We start from the raw sequence: 21,244 nt of genomic DNA, 5'->3' as shown, positions 1-21,244 counted from the left end.
GAGCAGGCAAAATTTCCGCGCTTCTGGATTGTTGGATGAAATAAAAGAAAAAGAGTTGGACACAAAGTCTAGAGAGAGAAGATGGGAAGGGATTGGCTAAGAACGGTGAGAGGATGAGAGACTACGATGTCGTTTGCATCGCGTTAGTTCTTTGAATCTACTTGCTGGAACACTACAAGGAGACAAGTACCTCTTGTGTTCTGCACGCTTGTTTCAATGTTGTTGAAGTCTTTGGCGCAAGCTTGAGTTATTCCTGTTACGGCTAAGATGGACAACATCTTTGTTAGTTACTCGCAATCTTACTGCCATTAGGAGTGATGCTGATTTTGCTTACTTGTTGGTCTGATGACTTATTCGAGTTGCTAGGTCTGTGGGGCTGTTGGAGATTCTGTGAGACAGTGGACTGCAGTTTATGAGCGAAAAGAATTAGTCTAGTGCCTCATCTGCTGCCTCAAAGGCTGCCTCTTAAATACTCACGAGATCGAATGACCGGAACTCGGAGCTGCCCTGATGTTGCTATGTTCTTTGCCTGTGCGCTGCGCCCTAGCGGAGTTGTTGCTCGTTTCATCTGTTGTAGAGATGACGAGACAACGGGGTTAGCTTCTGTGGCTTAAGTCTGAAGGGATGAAACTCGGGGCTTACAATGCATTGCATCAGAGTCTGTTTTTCCCCTACGCCTTTTGGCGCCTAGAGCATCAGCCTCTGTATTCTGACAGTATCAAGCAAGACGCTGCTGGCTGTAAGGACGCGATCTATGAGAACACTGCACAGGCTGCCAATCAAGATAAACAGGAGCTCTGAAAAAATGAATCATATCTGAGAATGTGACTAGCACTGTTTAGCTAGCTTGGTCAAGGGCTGCAGTTGTGCACCAGTATTCATCAAAGAATTTATTTATTTGTAATCCTCAGTAGCCCAGATTTACCTTTTCATGTATTGTATTTGATTGACCCAATTGCATTTTTTGTTTTGCACACATGAAGGGGTCTTATAACTTTTGCATTGCGTTTTTTGCCGAACTTAACATTCATGAATCCATCCTAATCTAGCGCCCTGCCAATGGGTGGTCCCCTCGCGAGGGCTCTGTTTTCAACGTAATTGCTCCAGTACTTTTTTGCTCTCACGTTTGAGAGCCCTGTAAACCAGTGATCCAATCTACTGTCATTCCTTCGCCATGAATAAGGGATGCGGATGGCTAATTGAGGGATGGTCTGTCTCGCATCAGGCTCCAGAACCACGATGGCTTACATCTATTGTGACCTTCAAGCAGTCAACTAGACACCCAAACATGATTGCCCCCTGTATCTCAAGCTGAGTCTATCTAGAAACAACCAATACTTGGTTTGAAGCAGCTCTACGGTCAAGATCTTCCCCTGGGACACCCGTTCTTCTTTGACCGTGCATGACAAAGAGCTTGATCATCGACCCAAACCAAGAAACGCTCCATGATGACCATGCCTCCGACTCACCTATTTTCCTGCCCAGCCTGCTAATCACATCCATCTGCAGCATCTTCATTAGCATGTTTGTCTCTCTCTGATCTTTAATGCCTTGTCTTGGTGAGGACAGAGGACTATAGCAAACCTAATAATCCAATCTCTTGAAAGCTGGATCTTCAGAAATGAACTCTTCAATGAACTTTATGCTTCCAGATCCACAACCAAGCTCAATTCCACGGGAATGTTGTCCCACTCACAAAGGTTATCCTTCAAATCACCTCCCACAAAGCTGTTGGTGCAAACAGAAAAAAACCAAACTAAAATAATAAATCACTGCAACTATCAGCTTGTTGTACGTACATTGATTGTGGCCCTGGGTGCATATTGAGAGGAAGTTGCCTGCTATGCTGACTTTTTGAGCCAGTTAAGGGGTAACTGGTTTGAACAAGCCAGCTGACAGTTGAGGTGTGGTAACACATCTTTGGCAGAGTGGGTGATTTGAATACATGTAGCAAGGGGAGAAGACTTGGAATTGCTATTTTTCCCCTTGTAATTGTATATTTCAAGCAATCAAATCAGCAAGTACCTTACCAAAAATAAAAAACTATAAAAACCTACCAATCAATATGATTGTGTGTTCTGCCAGGGGAATTCATATCACACATAACTTGTGCCGCTGACTGGAAATCTTGTGTGAGGATGATGAGAGCCACAATAAAAGAATCATGTTGTGATATTGAAGCTACAAATCACTGCAAAAAAAACTGTGTCAACTGTGAGCAGTTGACATGCGGCAACTCTGAGGAAGCTTGTGGTGTTACACCAGCCTTACTCAAGGTTTGACTCAACCAAAGCTTCAATGCACAGTCACTGTGCACCTTGCACAGTGACTGTGCCAAAAAAGGCACTTCTGCATTCATGTGGAGTTTCCATGGCAGCTTGGCTTGAGTATCCTGCATGTCAACTGCAAGCAGTTGACCAAGTTATTTTTGCAGTGAATGTCAAATTGAATATTTTTACTGGAAGACTTGGATTGAATGAGCAGGTGTGGGGGTGTCTGGGGAGGGGGCCTGTGACAAAAGAGGTGTTTGTGGCACAGGGGTTCAACTTAGCTCCGTGGGGTATTCAATGGTGGAGGCCGCAGAATTGTGGGATAGCAAAATGAGATTCAATAGGAGGATGGGGTGAGATCCAACAGCAACAAATGGGTTTACAGGGGGCCGTAGGCTTCCAACCTGCAGCGGCGTAGCCGCTTTGGCCTCTAGTTAAAATCAAACAAAACAAAAAACTTTGAAATCAAATAAAACCAAAAATTCACACTCAAACAAAACACAAACTTTCAACTACAACAAAAACATTTAAAAAACACAAATTTGAAACCTTTTATTCTTTTTTGCCTGCAATTTCAATAAAATGCAGCATGAAACCATGAAGTCAGTTTCTGTGAAACTGTGGTTTTAATAAACTTGGATTTGCAGTGGTGGAGACACGTTGGCCTCTAGTTTTATGTAATACTTGAGTTTCACCAGGTTGTTTGGTGCAGGGAATTTTAATCATTGTTTCAAGGCACACTGCTCAATCAAACTTGCATCAGCAAGTTCCAACAAGATTTCTGCAGCAGGACTGTATATATATTATAAAGATAGGTACTTCCCACATGTACAAAATATTGTGGTCAGTTCCTTGACAGAGAAAATTAGTTCAGTCAGGTAATCACTCTCTCCTATTCTTATCCAAATCCATGTGGAAAGCTTTTGGCTAAATTTTATATACTTTACTTGGGTGGAAGAAAAAGATAAAGAGTTTTTGCATATTTGGGTACTGAACCTGCTCTTGCAGTTCTTGCAGTGCAAACATGTGTGCTGGAATTTTTGGCTGTCTGAACCTCATATTGCAGATAGTTATGTGGGAAGCAATGGTTGCAAACAACCCCCTTTATGTAAAAGCAAGTGAAGGCATGGTGGACAAACTGACTTGTGATTCATTTTCTGCCAGAGGTTTAAATGGAGGTAAGGGAATTATGCAAACAGTATTCCTCAGAATGTTTCTTTTTCTCAAGTCTCTTAGTCAATGAATTTAATCTTTTGCTTGAAGATCTCCATGTTGACACCCATATATTTCTATATGAAATGGCTAAAAGTCAACACAGGTCCTTTTTTGCTTCAGGAATCCTCAAATGGAAGAGATTTGGAACATGGGCGAGGTTAGTATTTTCCATTTATGAAGCTAGGCTGGTTTCCATTCAAGGCAGGATTAATTGTTAAAATTTCTTGGAAAATGAAATTGAAAAACATGTGTTACTGCCTCCAGGGTTAAATAAACTGCAAAAAGAAAATCATGAAGGTTAGCCATTTAAAAATCTAGGGGAACAAATACTGTTTGGCTTATAGGCTGAAATATTAAACATTAAATTTGAAATTACAGTGCTCCCAATACAAGAGTCAGCAAACCAAGTCAGGAAGTGTTTGCGTAGTGTTGATCATGCCATAAAATCCACTTTTGTATCAGAGAATGAACTTGATTCAGTGGTTGAACTGCAGGAGCATTTTACTCTTATGAATTCTGCTTTTGAAGAAACGTTTAAGCCAGATTCATCCTCAACAAACATTTTTGGAGTCACAATCCCAAGGCATGAAGTTTCATCAAATCAATTCATCACAGAATGGAACACAATTTGGAACAAACTGGAATCAATCCAAGCTTCAAATCTTAAAACTTATAATGTTTTTAGATTCATGGAAGACTCCATGATGTCATTTCTTGTTCAATCAATAAAACACAAGGTTTGCAACTTAATGGGTATCCAATTATTTCTGAGGGGCAAAAGGGGAAAGATTTTAGTTTTGAACCACATGAACAATATTTTTTTGAGGAAAAGACCAGTGGAAAAATATCTTGTCACTATTGACTTCAAGTTGTGTATCCTTTTGAGCTCATCCTATGGAAACTTACAGGCCTTACTCAAAGGTGCTTCATTTCTTTTGTATTATTTCCAAATGAGCAGCTTAAATTGACTCAAATTATTATATTTTATGTTTTTGATCTCAAGTCATGGATCATGAATTTTGGTATATGGCAGAATTGGATAACCTCTTAAGTATTTTGAAAATCAAATATGGGTCAATATCACCATATATCAAAAATATAATTGAAAAGTTGAAGGGAAAATCAATCAAGATGAACTGTTCAGACTCTGGGGAGAACAAATTCTTTCCCCCAGGAATTGAATCAAAAATTAGATGTCAAGCTCTGATTAAGGAGATGTTCATGAATATCTCACATCTTGAATTTGTCCATGAAGGGACCAGAAATCAAAATGGTTATTTGAATTTTAAGCTTTTTTATGACATGATGAAATTGCTGATAAACTCTGGTCTTGAATATATATCTAGAGAAATGAAACAAGTTCTACAGACCTCAAAAGAGTATCAATCTGTGATTTTTCTTGAAGAATTTATCCAGCATATTTCTGCCACATCAAATTTGTTCAGGGTGAAAAAAAGAACAATTTGTTTTGGATATAATGAACCTCTCAATCTACCAGATATTTATGTATACATGTTTATATCAAATCCAGAATATTCTCAAAAAATAAATTTATTCCACCAAGAATCTTTTCCAACAGATCTAACCAAACACCTTGGAGGGCCAAGAGTAAATTTCTGGGAGAAAGAGTCCAATTATTGGGGAGAGGCTTTCCAGACATGGTTTGACAAGGAAGAAGATGAAAAACAAAGTTTTGGACCACATAGCAACATGGTTGTACTGGCTTCACAGTGGTGGAAAAAAACATATAATGCCTACTTGGAACAAAAAAATAAGTTGAAATCTGTGGATTTGCATGGCTCTGAAAAAATACTGACACAAACAACAATAATAATGAATTATCTCAAAAAAGAATTGAGGTTATCCTGTGAGTTTTATTCAACTCTATATTGGAAAATAAACAACACCCAAACCACAATCAATTTGATCAAATCTTGTGTTCAATAGAAGTTGGGGCAACAGTACCCTGGGTTGGTTTAATCCATATGGGGGTTGTGCTTCTATTCTACTTATTCCATTTCACCCCTCTTTGGGCTATGCCTTGCTGCCTTCAACAGATGCACCCTCCTACATCCAGGGATAAGTTACACTGGCTGCCAAGGGAGAATATTAGCTATTGGGATGATTACTGGTATGGGCTGTCTGGAGGGGAAAATATTCTCACCACATAGAATTCCTCTTGTGTGACTAGTACACCTTATGACAGGCCAACAAAGAGAGGTCTCCTTGGTTCCCCATACTTTAAGGCATAGGGCCAAAGCCCATAGGAGATATATGACCACCAAAAATAATGTGAAACATTTAATGGAGGATTCAACCAACTCAGGATGCTGCCCAAATGTCCAAGCAGCAGGGCCTTGGGCTTAGGGCCCATTAATCTTACAATCAATATACCATCTTAAACCTCTTAATGTTTTCAATTCAGAAAGTGCTTGAAACAGGAAAACTGACTTACATTTTTTCACATCCAAAGTAGGCAGTCTTAGAGCAATAAAATTGGAGGATACTAAAAAAGAGGGGGAAAACCCAACAGATTTGATGGGCCTAAAATCTGGAAACCCAGATTTGATACTTGGATTTCCAGGAAAATCTCCTCAAAATCATTATGGAATAGGATCAGCATCTGGAGACCCAAGCATTAGATCAGATAACAAAAACAGTATGTATCAAATTCAGTCTTTTTGTGTTGATTTCACAAGTATTTGACTCAAATCTTTCATGCTTGAAAACAAACAGAAAACAAGTTTGTCATGGGGAATGATGGTCCACAAAAAAAGAAAGCAAAAGGTAAGCTACCTATTAAACTTAATTCTAGGTTTACTACTACATAAAAGAATACTGATTCAAGATGTAAATGAAAATTTGATGATAAATTTATGTCAATATTAATTTTTATCATAGAAGAAGTTACCACCCCTTGATTTCTTTCCAGGCTGTGGAAGTGTTCACAAACCCCATCAGAAATCAACAATTAATCAGGTGCCAAAATTCATTTTAACTGCATTCAAATTTGCAGCCCACTTCTCCCCCCAACATACTTTATTTCCCTATTTATTCAGAAACATATTCCATCCACATTTGATTTTAGCTTGATTGATCTTTTTTTATCTTACTCTAGCTCCTGGTTCCAGCTGATGTGGCTTTTTTTACTACAAATCAAGGATTTCTACATTACCTAATATTTGGGCTATACATGCTGTGGAACTCCCACCAGTGTCAATCCAATTCATCAGTTTCAAACCAAATTTAAATTTGCCATTATCTCTGGTTTGGAACCAATTAGGGGGCAGAGCTGGATGGAGCTGAGCAGAGCTGGCCTGGGTAATAAAATCTCCCAAACAGCCCTGTGCAGAAAATAGACACGACCCCAAAAATCCTGTTGCGGGTACCCGCAGATACCCACCAGCATGTGCATGTTTGGGTGCCGATGTTGGGTTTCTGGGAGAAATAAAGTGGGTAACCATCTTTTTTAGCCATGAAGACCAGAAGGAATGGGAAGTTATTCCTTCTGGTTGAAGAGTTTACAAAACCTCTTTGACTGGAAGGGATTCCTTCCGGTCAAAGAGGTTACAGAACCTCTTTGAATGGGAAGGATTCCTTCCGGTCAAAGAGGTTACAGAACTTCTTTGAATGAAAGAAATTCCTTCTGGTCAAAGATGTTACAGAACCTCTTTGGCTGCAATGATATCCTTCCGGTTGATTTTGAGGGGCAGGTACTCGCTGGTACCTGGGTGGGTACCCGGGTACGCACTGTGACCCACTCTGCGGGTGCGGGTGCAGGTGTCCCACTTGGCCAAAAAAGCTGCAGGTACCCGGGTGTGGCGGGGCCATCTATAGCAGAAAACGTTTCATAGAAAGCTAATAGGCAGGTTTCTGGTTCAATCCCCTCTGCCCCCATCCCCCATTTGGGGATTAGGGGGCAGGCTTTTAGGTATTAGTGGGGATATGAAAAAAAAAAATAGGCAAAACTGGTCAAAAGTGTGTGGTAACCTTTTTTTCTGTGGTTCTGACACAGCTCCATCCAGCTCTGCCCTCCCATCATTTCCAAACCAAAGATAATGGTGAATTTATGTTTGGTTTAGAATGATGGATCCAATAGCCATGTCTTTAAAGATCACATCTTCCAGCCTCCTTTCTTGTCCAGATCCTCAACAGCAAACTAATGCTGACAGGAATCCAACCCCTGTTGTCTCTTAACAAATCCCCCCCCCCCCCCCCCCCCAACTTCCACTATCACTCCAATCCACAGATCTCACCAGACCACCGCAAACACTTCAAGGATAATTAAATTCCCCAAAAAAATTACTTAAAGTTTGAAGTTGGGAAAATCATTGAAAAAAAATCACTTCCTACTGAAAAAAAATGCTAACTGAGCGTGCTCAGCCAAAAAAATAAAAATGTGTCAGAATGAGTAAAAAACAATGGGGCACATTTCTGGGGTGATTTGTTAGACGGGCCTGCATCAGGCCCGCATGGGCCCATACCAGGCCCGTTGGGCCCGTTGAAAAAGCAGTATTTGTTTGGAATTCCCATGTTCTGCTAAAATATGAAATGCGTCAAACCGAATAAATAATGAGGGGGCACATTTTTTGGGAGATTTTTTCACGGGCCTGAAGGAGGCCCACATGGCCCCCACACAGCCCACTGGGCCCATTGAAAGAGTAGCCTTGGTTAAGAAAGCATATGCTCAGCTAAGAAAAAAAAAATGTGTCAGACTGAGTAAAAAACGGGGGGGGGGGATTTTTGGGGAGGCTTTTTGGACGGGCCTGTATCAGGCACGTACGGGCCAACAGGTTTCCTAGGGGAAGGGATGGGCCTGGACCTACATTCTGTGAGTGCACAAATGTCATACAGATGTCAGAAGCCCTTCAATATCTTCTGTTGATCAGTGGCCAATTGGTGCTGTTCTAAAACATCATATGGGCATTCTTAACCAAGAATACTTTTGGGTTGGCCCAACCAGCTTTGGGTGGGCCCGTATGGGCCTGATGCAGGTCTGTCAATAAGCGCTCCCCACAAGTGTGGCCCCATATTTTTTACTCAGGTTGACACATTTTTGTTTCTTAGCTGAGCATATAAGGCATTCTTGACTAAGGCTACTCTTTCAATGGGCCCAGTGGCAGTGGGCTTTGTGAGGGCCGGGTGGGCCTCATTCAGGCCCGTGAAAAAATCTCCCAAAAAATGTGCCCCCTCATTATTTATTCGGTTTGACACATTTCATATTTTAGCAGAGCATGGGAATTCCAAACAAATACTGCTTTTTCAATGGGCCCAATGGGCCTGGTATGGGCCCATGCGGGCCTGATGCAGGCCCATCTAACAAATCACCCCAGAAATGTGTCCCATTGTTTTTTACTCATTCTGACACATTTTTATTTTTTTGGCTGAGCACGCTCAGTTAGCATTTTTTTTCAGTAGGAAGTGATTTTTTTTCAATGATTTTCCCAACTTCAAACTTTAAGTAATTTTTTTGGGGAATTTAATTATCTTTGAAGTGAAAGTAAGGTTGCAACCCTGGCCTCTGGGTTTGGGTATGGCTCTCCCAAGATCCAAACCCAGCATATCTGGCTCTGATGCCGGGTATCCATTGGATCACTAGTGTTTTCTCAAATTTGTGACTATCACTACACAAGAGCTGTGAGTTTGTGAAGGGAGTGTGGGCTAGTGTGGGATCCCTCATCAGCTCAACTGCTCTTGGCCAGTACTAAAACACCCTGTTGAAGAAGTGTAATGCTGAGGAAGTCATTCCAGCAGGGGTCATTTCAACACTGCTATTGAAAACCCGTTTTATCTCTGCTCAACGCTGCTTGATTGACATATTAAAACAAACACACTCACTCCTGAAGCCCTTGGGTTGATAAAGCTGAGCAAGCAATCTATTTGCTGGCAGTTCAAGCAAGAAGCCAAGAACTTTATTCTGAATAACTACAAGTCAAATTTTAGGGTGTTGATTAGTCAAGCCCCAAAAGAAAAAGGAAGTCTCTTTGCTTGTTGAAGAGATTGAATTTTATCTCAACTTGGAATGCAAAATCATGTGATGCCCTCAACTCTTGGAAGGCAAATCACAATCAGTTGCAACCTCTTGTGAACATGGCAAGGACGTACCTTGCATTTGTACCTGCTTTGAATGATCCAACTGAGCAAGCTTTCTCTTCAGGTTGTTATATCATACAGAACTTTACACACAATCAAATCAGCTAGCACTCTGGTGGCCAAGGCACTTGCTTAAAAAGCTTGGGATATTGTTGATGTTGACAACATCAAAATTGATTCTCCGTAATGTATTTTTATCTTTACATGCACAAAATTACCCACTTTTTTGCCTTGAAATATATATATACATTGCAATTTTGGACTGTTTCCTCTGCCTGCATACACAGGTATCCAATTGGATACCAGGTTTCTAAAAGTGCATCTGTGATCCGACTCAACCCGGTATCCAATCAGATACCACCGGATCATCAGGGTCTGGGTTGCAACCTTACCACAAAGGCAGCACTGATGGCACAATATGCCTTCCAGTAACTGCTGACGGCCCAGCGCCAGTTGGAGTTCCACACCAATTCATCAATGCATTAAAAAATGGTCATCAACCCAACAGTGCAAGAGCTACGCTACAAAAAGAGGCAGTGTAGCGGTTTTAGCCTTGCTTTGCTAAGCTTTTGGTAGCAGACTTGGCGCTTCGCTATACGCTACATTTTTTAAGGGGAAAAAATTAAAGAAAATAGCGCACTTTTTTTAGCGCAGAGTAGCAGCAATTTGCTACGCTTCTCGCTATAGTAGCGGAAAAAGCGCTACTGTAGTGATTTTGCTGCGCTACCATAGCACCATTCAAACATCAATACTGCACATCATAAAATGATGGAGGATTGATGTTTGTGTACTATTTCTGGCATTTTCCACCAAAAGGCAGAGATGCCCGCTACGCTTTTGTGCCAAAAGCGACCCGGTTTGCTACGCTTTTGTGCCAAAAGCGACCCGGTTCGCTACGCTTTTGGCGCTAAAAAGCGCTATTAGCGCCAAAAAGCGTCAATTTTTCCGCTGCGCTATACTGTAGCAAAGCGGCAAAAAAAAGCGCTTTGCTACGCGGAGGCCAAAACTGCAGTAGCGGTTCTGGCGCTTTGCCACCGCTCAAATTAGTGATTTTCCGCTAGTGCTAACGCTATTCTGGATCCAGAGTAGCGTGTTTCCGCTTCGCTACACAAAAGCACCGCTTTTTGTAGCGAAGCGTAGCTCTTGCAGTGTTGATCAACCCCTTCAATTATGTCCTGAAGTTTTGTAAATTTCAATTGTGAACCCCTCCCAATCACTCAAAACAGAAAAAGGATTCTATAATGGCAGATGAAAAATTATCACTCAAGTGCTATGATTTTATGATTTGAAAATTTTATGATTTCAACTTTGAACATCCTTAGTTTCAACATGTGCAAGTCCATGTTGCCATCTGCCTCAACTTTTCTATGGAGCTTTGAGATGTAGTTCCCGGGAACAGCCACCACAGCCTGCCCCAAAACCCACACACATCCTGCAAATAACCAATACCCAAATACATAGCAAACAGCTGCAAAACATTCTCGACAAGATTTGTCTTTTTTCTTGGAGAAGAAAAGGAAAAGGGTTCATTGGGCAGACATCAGGGTGAACCGATTGCCGGGTTTCACACAGCGGATCCCGGCGAACTTGGGTAATTTCCTGAAGTCGACGAGGGACGACTTGGATTGATCCGGGCGGATGAGGCCGGAAGGTTTCTGCGGCGGCGCTCGTCCATCGATATCGTCCCCCTCACCGTCATCTTCCCTGCTCCGCTCTCGATCTTCGGCGAGACCGTGCAGGGGGATCAAGGGCCACCATAGTCTGACGATCGTCAATTTGAACCGGCTCACTTGGCCTTCGATCTCCTCCATCTTCGTCCTTCTTCCCTCTCCTCCTTCGATTCCCTTTTCATGTTTGTGAGTCAAAATAAGCGAGAAGTTTAATCAGCAAGGGAAAGGAATACGAGAGAGGGTATGGAGGGTGCGTGTGACTGACGAGGACCAAGTCGATTGTTTCGTTGATCACTTCGAGTCCCTGACGGGCGTGGGGAATAGACCGGCCGGGGGAGGAGAAAAACAAGTGGACCAAGAAGGCAAGATCGAAGAAGATCGAGTCCAACAGATACTGGTTTTGTGGGCCATGAAGCTTAGCCTCGGCAACAAGCTTCCGAAACCGGTCGTCGAGGATCCCGCGAACGAAGCCCTCGATCAGGGTGTCTAATAGACCAGCTTGCTGGGCTTTGAGGCGATGGACGCCTAAGCTTCGGGTCGTCGAGTTCGAGATGAATGAGAGTGAGATGAACAGCGCTTCGCTTGGCCGGGTCACCATCCTTGACTCGTCTGTCGTCGTCGCCTCCAAGAGGAAGTCTGAAATGGTGCATGGAGAATCAGACTCTAGAAGGTAGTGGGACATCAAGTTTTACCAGTCCGACAATCATCAAATTAAGATCTCACAGTGAGAGTTTTGGGCGAGTTTCCGGTGCGAGGACTGAAAGATGAGCACGGCCTGATCGACAATCGATTGAGCCCAATGTCGTGAAGAGCGAGAAAGGATCTGGTTCAGGCCCGATTGGAAACTTTCGATGAACGAGCTCTGCTGGGTCAGACTTTGCTGTAAATCATCCCGATCTTGTAATGATAGGTCGACCATAAAACTGTTTCGAGTCGATAGTATTTGAAGCGCTAGATCTCCTACACTCAATTCTCTCTCAACATCTACAAAGTTTCTCGTCAAACAAAAAACTAATCAGCCACGCCACTCTAATCGCGAATTGTCTTCAATGTTGCAGGGAGAAGAGAGAACTCAACCTGATTTCTCAATGTGTTCGTCCAAAATCGCGTTGATTTCTTGTAAACAACTCGTGGTAAATTGAGCTCCCAGATCGAGATACCTGCTCCTTGATTTGTCGCGTTCCTCTTCCCAACTCCTGAAATCGTCTTGCAGCAACCTTGCAACCTTCTCCATTTTTTTGACGATCCCACCACTTGAAGAAGACCCTGTCTTATTTTGCTCATCATGATCTTCCTCTTGTTCGATCATTTTTCCTTCGATTCGACTTTGGATCGATCTTAGATATTTCGGGAATTTCGTCGGATCGTTTGGTTCTAGGGCCGGTAGTTTCTTATCGAAGATCCAATTCTCTCGTTTGCTCTCCTTCGAGGTCCTTCCTCGATCGGTTTGCTTGAGACTTTGGATGATTTCGATCTTGAGTTGGTCTAGCCTATGTTGGTATAGTTCGTAAAACCTTTTATTAAGGCTAGCTAGCACGGCTTTTCCGAATCGTTCGATTGTTGATTGGAATTGACCGTTCGGTTCACCGATCATCTCACGAAGACTTGATCTGAATTCAACTAGGGTCTGAGTGGATTGAACCTGATCGAGTTTCTTGTCAATGTATGAGATGAGCTCTAGCTGGCAAGCTTGGAACCAAGATTCGGTGATTGAATGAGGTCGGAGATCTTCTGAGCCAGCTAGCGCAGCCACAAACGGACAAAAGTTGATGATCGATTGAGGGATGTGGTGGATCAATTGGTGAGCATTGGGGAGTAAGGAGAGGAGGGGTTTGAGGTGTTTCTCTTCAGACGAGCCTTCTTGGACACTCTTCAACAAGTCAGTCAGGTCATCCTTGAGAAAGATCTGCTCGACATTGTCTAGGGTAGCGAGTAAGAGTTTGACTGCATTCTTGATGAGTTCTGTCCAGGATCCATTCAGACGAGCGATCAACGAGTTGAAGGCGGTCTTGCGAACGAGCAAGAGAAGTTGGAGACTGTCCGATAGACTGGTGGTATCCATCAGGACCACAGCGGCCAGGGCTTCCATCGTGGCTTGACTGTTGGCTTCCCATTTCCTCAGGAAGCCTTTTGCTCGAGCCGAGATTTGAGGACCGAGTTGTGCCAAGGTCTCGCTCTGCCTCTCGACGATCGGGAACATCTCGATGACCTCCTTTGGTTCAGTCTCCCCGCTTGGATCCCAATTTCCGCTCGTCAGCTCGTTCGAGATGATCCGACCTAGTGATTCATACCTAGAGGCTGTCAAGAAGTCTTCCTGCTCCAATGATCTCCAAATGTGCTCTGAGAGATCTAACAGCAGCCTGAGCAGGGTGGCCAGGATGTAGGAGAGTTTGGATGATCCAGTGATTGAGCTAGTATGCGAGTTAGCTGTTTTTCAAGATTGACGTCAGCATCGGTTTTCTGTTCAAGACTGTGTTGATTGTACATACCTGCGAGTTGTGCTTTGGATTTCAGGCGGTTTCTGTCGGACTGCAGTCGAGCGTGGTCCAAGCTCCCAAGCAGATTCTCTGAGCTGATCTTCATCCTGACGATCGAATCGGCGGCACTTAGCAGGTCCCTGTATCGTTCGCCGACCATCTGCCTGAGGTCTTCCCGTTTCTGGTCGGCATCAGCCCGTGCGCGTTGCTCGATCGCGCGGATCTCGCGGATGGTGAAGTTGGGGAAGAGGTCATCTGGATCGTCGATCGACAGGAGATCGATATCCTCTGGCCTGGTTGCGAGCGGGAGGGACAGTTTGGATGAGATGGAGTGGGGGAGGTCGTCTTGCTGGAGGGGGGATCGTTTGAGCTTCCTGGTCGGCTTCTGGGTGTGGTTCTGGCTCTGGCCCTGGCGCTGGGTGGATGGTTTGTGGTAGTTGCTGGGTTGTGCTGGGCGGTGGTAGTTTGAGCGTGAGTCTGAGGGGGCGAGGGAGGTAAACGACCTGGTTGAGTGTCTCGATCTGAGTGGGGGTGGTGAGCCAGCGCTGCTCGAGGCCGACTTGCTCATGGCGCTGTCCAGGATGACGTCACTCCGAAAGCCCACTGCGCCCACTCGACTTTTTTAAGCCACTCCCCCCGGGGCCCAGGCTTCGGGGCTATCTCAGGCTTCCCCCACAGCCAATCTAAGTATATTAAATCCACACTTTCATGGAAATTGGGATCAAGGGTTTCCCCTGCCCCTTTCTGAAAAGCCCCCAAAATCCCTTATTTTTCAGGCAAGAGTATGTTTGACTGGTTCGCCGTGGAAAATTTGTTTTAAGTCCCCGAACATAAAAAATGCCTTGGACTGGCCCCCCATTCCGCGAACCGCAGATGAAAAGGGACCGGCGTCAACCCCCTTGGCCTGTTGCAAGTGCAAGGGGACAGAGGGGGGCAATATGAAACCACAGCCAAGTTTTGTGAGAAAAATAATTCAATCAACTTGCCAAACGGCAGCACAAAAAGAGTTTTTATTCAGCCTGTGCAAGTGCAGCAGGGGAATTTTAAAAAAAATCCCTTGCAATTGCAAAGTGACAAAAGGGGTTATATTAATTACTGCGCAAGTGCGACAGGATTTCAATTGAGGTTTTGCTTAATGTGAAGTCCGGCCTATCACTTAGGGCCTGTACCATAGCAGTTCAGAAAACTGTTTTTTGCCTGGAAAACAAGTTTATCTCCAAAAAACATGTACCACAGCGCATGTTTTTGGGGATAACTGGATATTGTTTTTCTATCCAAACGATTGATTTCCAGAAACAGGTCTGACCCTGTTTCTTCATACTGATTTCCGTACTCGTCACTCACCCTTGCCCAGCAGTTGACTCATCGCAATGGACCATAACATTGATCCAGCGGTCCTCATGGACATTCCACCACCTGCTCCACCATCCACCCTACCAGACAAACGCTCTGCCACTATTGCGCCTTCTCCAGCACCCAGCTTGTGCTCCACAAAGCCGCCACCAAAAAAGAAATCCGCACCCAAGAAAGCTAGAAAAAAAGCAAAGAGTGATGAGGACGATGACAATAACAATATTGAATCTAAATCACCACCCCACATCTGGACAAACGACCAGCAGTCTGCCCAAGTTGTGCGTTCCATCCGAGTGATTTTGCGGAAGAGCTTGGGCCTGACTTCATCCAGCGGGAATCTAGTGTATCGTGCTTGCCCTCCATCTCCATAATATGCCTTGTATGTATTCCATAGACTACCGAGGTACTTGCAAGCTACTCCAGCGGCGGCAAGCGTAATTAAGACGCAATCCATCTCAATAATTGCTGCTCCGGCAGCAGCCAGGGCGGCTACAAACTTGTTATCAACCATTCTTGATGAGGCTGGATGGGTGGGGTGATGTGTGTCGTGTCTTGATGGTTGAGGTGGTGCGTTGATGTGTTGATGTTGGTGTCTTCAAGGGTGGATAGGTTTGTCTTGATCATTGAATGGTGGAGATGGTAGGATATTGGTGATCACAGGACCAAGGAACAGGAAGGCTATGGTACACGTTTCTGAACAGGCTGTTTTCCGGTCCCAAACAACACAATATCAAAAAAAAAGGTGTTGGGCTGAGAACAGCGTACACAAGGTGGAGACAAGTGGTTGTGGAAGGATTTTCATTACACAAGATCAGCCACATAGAAGAAAGGAAAAGGAACAAAAAGGAGAGAGATGAGAGAAAGAAAAAGGAACAAGAGAAAGGACTCTACCTGAGAACAGCGTACACGAGGCGGAGATGAGTGGTTGTGGAAGGATGAGGAAAGGGGACTTCCACGTACACTGTCCCAGGTAGACTAACAAGCAAGTGAAATGTGAGTGACATGTGAGAAAGATGAAGGACATGTGTGTAGCAGACAACAAGAAAAGAAAAGATAGGAAACCCCAGTAGACTAGCTTAACAAAAGGGTCGGCCTAAAGGCACGCCAAATTATCGTGCATTTGGCGTGTACGCCAAGAAAAACTGGTGTGGAGAGAGATTCTCGCCAAAGGTATGGCGTGTCAGGAATGATACATCAAAGTAGTTGGCGTGCACATGTTAGCACTCCAACAGGTGAATATTCATGTGCGTGCTGAAGTTGTCAACCCCCTATAGTTTGGCGTCCATGGCCCCGCACACCAGAACAGTTTTCCTGGCTCACTCAACAGTGAGTGCGGGCACAGGACCTCCATTCAAGTCCAACAATCCCCCACAACCACGCTCCCTCAGAAGAAACCAACGAGCCGCAACAATGTCAACCCCAAACCCGCCCACCAACGCTTCTGACACACCATCAACCACTGGTGTGATGGTTCCTCCAGAGGTATGGGCCCAAATGCAAAATATCCTCGCTCACTTTGCTCCGCCATCAGTTGCTTCCTCCTCCGCTCCAGCCGACCCACCTGCTTCATCCATTGCTCTGGCGCCACCAGTACGATCAACTCCTACGTCTGTTCCCCCTGCCACAAAACCCCCATCTTTGCATCAATTGGCATCAATCACGGATAGCAATGAAGAAAAGAAACTTGATGCCAATGTTAATGATGAACTCCCTGATATCCTGGTCCCGATCAAGTCATCAGAGGTCACTCCAGATCTCAGTCCACCAGCGGTCCCAATTGAATCATCAGAGGTCACTCCAGCTCTCAGTCCACCAGCGGTCCCGATTGAATCATCAGAGGTCACTCCAGCTCTCCGCTCAGATATTTTCAAGCCTCCAGTTCATCCAAGAGACCCCAGAAGCTTTGTGATAACTGATCTCAACAGCTATAACTACAAAACAGGTGGTAAGCCAACTTCCTCTGCTTCACAAACCGCTTCATTCCAAACTTAACCTGTTTTTTAATGGCAATATAGATCCATTGGATCCACCGCCGTCCGAGAAATTCAACTCAATGGATGACTTGGTTTCCTTCTGTCAAAAATGGGCCAAGCATCATGGATACGCCATTGCTAAGGCCAACTCTCACGCAAATAAGAATGTATACATCCGCTGTGATCAATCTGGACAGTTTCGCGGCTCGGTTTTGAATCAATCTGGACGAAAAACGGCCTCCGCAAAGATATCATGCCTTTTTGAACTCAAGGGCTCAATTCCCACAAGCAAGAAGGTCATTAACAAATTTTGGACCTTGTCAACTATGAACGATACCCACAATCACAAGCCTTTGCATGGAGCTTCTTCCCACACGGCACACAAGAAACTCCTTCCAGATCAATTTGAGGAGATCTGGAAGCTGTCCAAATCAAATCTTAAGCCAGCCCAAATACTACTACAACTGCGAACATCTGATAACGAGACTTTTGCAACCAACAAGACGGTAAGCAATGCTCTTCAGAAGATACGCCTGGAAGATTTGGACAGACGAACCCCAATCCAAGCCCTCTTGTCAGTCCTGAAAGAAACAAACTGGTCGTACAATGTTGATGTGGATGCTTGTGAGCCTGAGTCTCTATAGTGACAGCAGGACACAAGAAATGGGGGACAACAGTTTGATTTCTTGGGATAAAGAAAATACAACTGTAAGAGAAAAAGAGAAAGAGAGAGAAAGAAACCAAGCAGGATAAGATAGAAGAGAAGTACTAGGTTATTCTAGTGGGAATGCACGTCCACTGGCAATGCTACTCTTCAGAAGAGTGCTGCTAATCTGTGCTAGAAGTGCTACAGCTTCCTCTCAGGAGGGTATCTGGATTAGATAAGTTTAATCCAGCCACAGTTTTTTAGACTTCTCTCTGGACAGTCAAGGTTCTTAATGGGAAACCTGAGGGACAGCCCTGCAACCTAGATTTTGAGGCAAAGGCCAAGTGATTATAAGGGACAGCCCTGTGATCAAGATAGAGGCAAAGGCCTGTAGAATTGAAGGGACAGCCCTGTGATCAAGATAGAGGCAAAGGCCTGTAGAATTGGAGGGACAGCCCTGTGATCAAGGAGGAGGCAAAGCAAGAAGAAAAGGCAGATCAAGCAAGACACAGAGTTGTACCTCTGAGATAATCAAGGTTCAGTGAAAGAGGTTACTTACTGTCAATATCCTAGGCGCCTGTGACGGTAGGTATACTGGGAGTAGAGTAGGCTCTTTGGTGGTGATCCTGGGGTTATCTGGGTGGTGGTTCTGGTGTGCTGAAGTCTGTGGATCCGCCTCAGGCAAGGGGGATTCTGACTACGAAAATTTTCACAGTTTGCTTATGTAATTTACATATGTACATGTGGTTTGGCGCGCCAGGTAGTGCTGACACGTCACAACTGCGCAAGCGCGCCACAACTCAGTAACTCAGGGAAGGAGTATAGTTACAATGAATTGATAAGTTGTAACTAGGGTCAAAATTGCATGAGGAAACAGAATCTGAAGTCAAAACAAGGTTATCTCTTAAGATGAAAAAGATATAAAGTAATTTATATGTAACAAAGGTAGAACAGGCAGCTTTTAGGTCAGCTGTGATGACTCTAAGGCTGACAATGCTAGCGGCCATGTCCAGAACCTTTTTTTTGCACACCCCGGATCAATCCATCTCGCTCGGATCAATCATCACATTGCGCTGTTGGATTCAACATACAAGACAAATTACTATGATCTCCCTTTACTACATGTTATTGGACAGGCGGCTTCCAACCAATCCTTTTCAATTGCTTTCTGTTTTATGGCTCACGAAGATGTCAACGGTTATATGTGGGCGGTGAATCAACTCAAGAAGCACATCTGGCGTCCTCAGCGCGTCCCAAGGGTCTTTGTCACCGATCAAGAATCAGTATTACGGAAGGCACTAGCGGCAGTTTTTCCTGACTCGCAAGCAAACCTGTGCACCTGGCATATCAACAAGAACATTACAACAAACTGTAAGAAGCATTTCCCTTCGGTCAAACCAACAGGAGACGACAAAAAGAAGAAAAAACCCACCAAGAAACCAAAACAGCCCTGGGATGTCTTCATGCAGCTTTGGCAGCAAGTAACGTCCTCAAAAACGCCCAAGATCTACTTCAAACAATTTGAAAACTTAAAGAAATTCTTATCAATGCGCCCGGCTGTCCTTGAGTATATTGAAAAGAATATAATCTCAGATAAACATCTCTTCTTGGTTGCTTGGGCCTTTCAATACCCTCACCTCCGGAACCTGAACACTTCAAGAGTCAAATCCGGCCACACCTATCTGAAAATCTTTTTGAAGAATTCAAGAGGCGACTTGCTCTCAGTTTTTGAATCACTTGCTCATGCAGTAGATATGCAGATAAATCACGTCCACGAGTCAATTGGAAGCGATGCCGTCAAGACTCTCGTCAATGTTCCAAATATGTTCATCCCTCTCCTAGGTCATATCTTGACTTGCGCAATCAATGAATGTGTGGCTCAATACGAACGACTGCAAACTCTTGATCCAACGGAAGAGTGCTCTAATACTGTTACCATTGGCCTTGGTATTCCTTGCTCCCATCGACTTGCTGAATTGAGGGACCAGGGTGATCTTCTCTCACCCGATGATTTCCACTTACAATGGCATCTCAAATATAATCCAGAGGTCACGGTAAGGAATCCCTCAAATGATCAATGGATTCAAATTGCTGACCAACCACCCTTTTCTTGACTGATTACAGCAAACTGAGAATGACGAAATCGACTTAGATGCTGAGATAAGGAAGATTACGGTGGCTCTGTCTCAAGAACAGCCCAACACGCTCATTGATATCATCGACCAGTTCCATAAAATCATTGCTGGCACCCACAAGGCCGTCCCCGTTCAAGCGCCGCTGGTGTGGTGGACAACTCGGTGGAGGCCCGCATCAGCCGAAAAATAATTCAGATATCCGGTTTCATCAAGCCTGGCGGTTCAGGATCAAGACTTTGGCCACTTCTTCTGGTTCCCTTTTCTTTTACTCTTTTCCTCTCCCTTGTTTTCTTTCTTTCCCCTTTTTTTTTCACCCCTACAATGTTTTGAAATGTTTTCTGTTCAGGTTTATTTCTTGTTTCTTTTCTTTTTTGCTGTTTCTGCTGGTTCTTTTCTGTTTCTCACTTGCGCGCGTTGGATGGGAGAGTAGGTGATGGGTTGGTTGTTTGAGCTTGTTAGTCTTTGTTCTTTTTTTTTTCTGCTTTTTGTTTCTTCTTTTTTCTATGATTTGTTGCGTGGTGGGTCTGCTGTGTGGTGGTTTCTTCTCCCCTCTGTCTTCTTTGGTTGTGGCACGCGCGCGGCGGGCACGAGGGCCTGTCGCGCGGCCTGTCGCATGAACTGTCGCCGACCTTGAGTCTAAGTTCAGCCAAACTTAGAGGAGGGGTCGGCATGGTACCTCTTTCTGATCCAAGAAAAGTATCATCACGATTTTGGAGCTTATTTTTCTGTCTGAGTTTTTGAGTACCCAATACTTCTGAGTTTATTGATCCTATCCGAGCTCCTTTTCCCCGACGCCCTTCGCGCATAGTTCCAAGACATTTTTTCCCGCATCCTTTACAAAGAGATTCTTCCTTCCTTTTTTTTCCCTTAAAAAACCTCAACACCGCCAAGGGGTATTCCAACCCCCTCGTCCTCTCAAAAATCCCTACTCACCCGCTATCTGTCTGATTCTACAACTCATTTCCGGATCAACCACGAGGGCAGCTTTTTCTGCACCATCCCCTCAGCCCGCTGTCTACCGCGCACAGGTAGAAGCGCCATATTTGGTCCCCCGAGCCGGGATCAAACCAGCGACCTCAAGATTTACAGTCTCGTCTCAGGATTTCAAGACGGACTAGCGGTCTTTGACTGGATTCTTGGTTCTTTTTCTTTTTTTCTTTTATCTATTGTTCATCTTTTAGGTTTTCAGCCACGGGGCACAGGAGAGCTATAAGTAAGTCCCCTCCATTGTGCACCTTCAGGGCCTTCTATACTCGTCAAAAACATCACCCGCCACGCTGTGAGCCGCCCTCTGCCGTCTGTTTGTGTTTTCATCTTAGGAGTTGTCACAATGGTCAAAATCAAAGCGCCCAACAAAAGGCTATGCTTTGATGGAACCAAAGTCGAAAGGTTCATTGAGACGTACGAGATGG

The 21,244-nt window shown here is 44.3% G+C and overlaps 2 protein-coding genes across 2 annotated transcripts; one reads left to right on the top strand and one right to left on the bottom strand.

Moving 5' to 3' along the window:
- Positions 1 to 11,104: 11,104 nt before the first annotated feature.
- Positions 11,105 to 14,293, bottom strand: PtA15_6A831 (uncharacterized protein; the record flags this gene model as incomplete). Its single annotated transcript, XM_053170577.1, has 6 exons — positions 11,105 to 11,422; positions 11,514 to 11,884; positions 11,972 to 12,232; positions 12,326 to 13,675; positions 13,738 to 14,018; positions 14,229 to 14,293. 6 exons carry the CDS (start codon positions 14,291 to 14,293, stop codon positions 11,105 to 11,107), a joined length of 2,646 nt encoding a protein of 881 aa, XP_053021754.1.
- A 1,999-nt stretch (positions 14,294 to 16,292) lies between these two features.
- PtA15_6A830 (uncharacterized protein) lies at positions 16,293 to 17,070 on the top strand (the record flags this gene model as incomplete). Its single annotated transcript, XM_053170576.1, has 3 exons — positions 16,293 to 16,310; positions 16,353 to 16,404; positions 16,610 to 17,070. The coding sequence occupies 3 exons, from the start codon at positions 16,293 to 16,295 to the stop codon at positions 17,068 to 17,070; spliced, it is 531 nt and encodes a 176-aa protein (XP_053021753.1).
- Positions 17,071 to 21,244: the final 4,174 nt, after the last annotated feature.

Source organism: Puccinia triticina, chromosome 6A (assembly GCF_026914185.1).
Source record: "Puccinia triticina chromosome 6A, complete sequence".
In the NCBI taxonomy this organism is placed as follows: Eukaryota; Fungi; Basidiomycota; class Pucciniomycetes; order Pucciniales; family Pucciniaceae; genus Puccinia; species Puccinia triticina.
The sequence above is the reverse complement of the archived record's forward strand: the minus strand, read 5'-3'. Positions and strand labels throughout refer to the sequence as shown.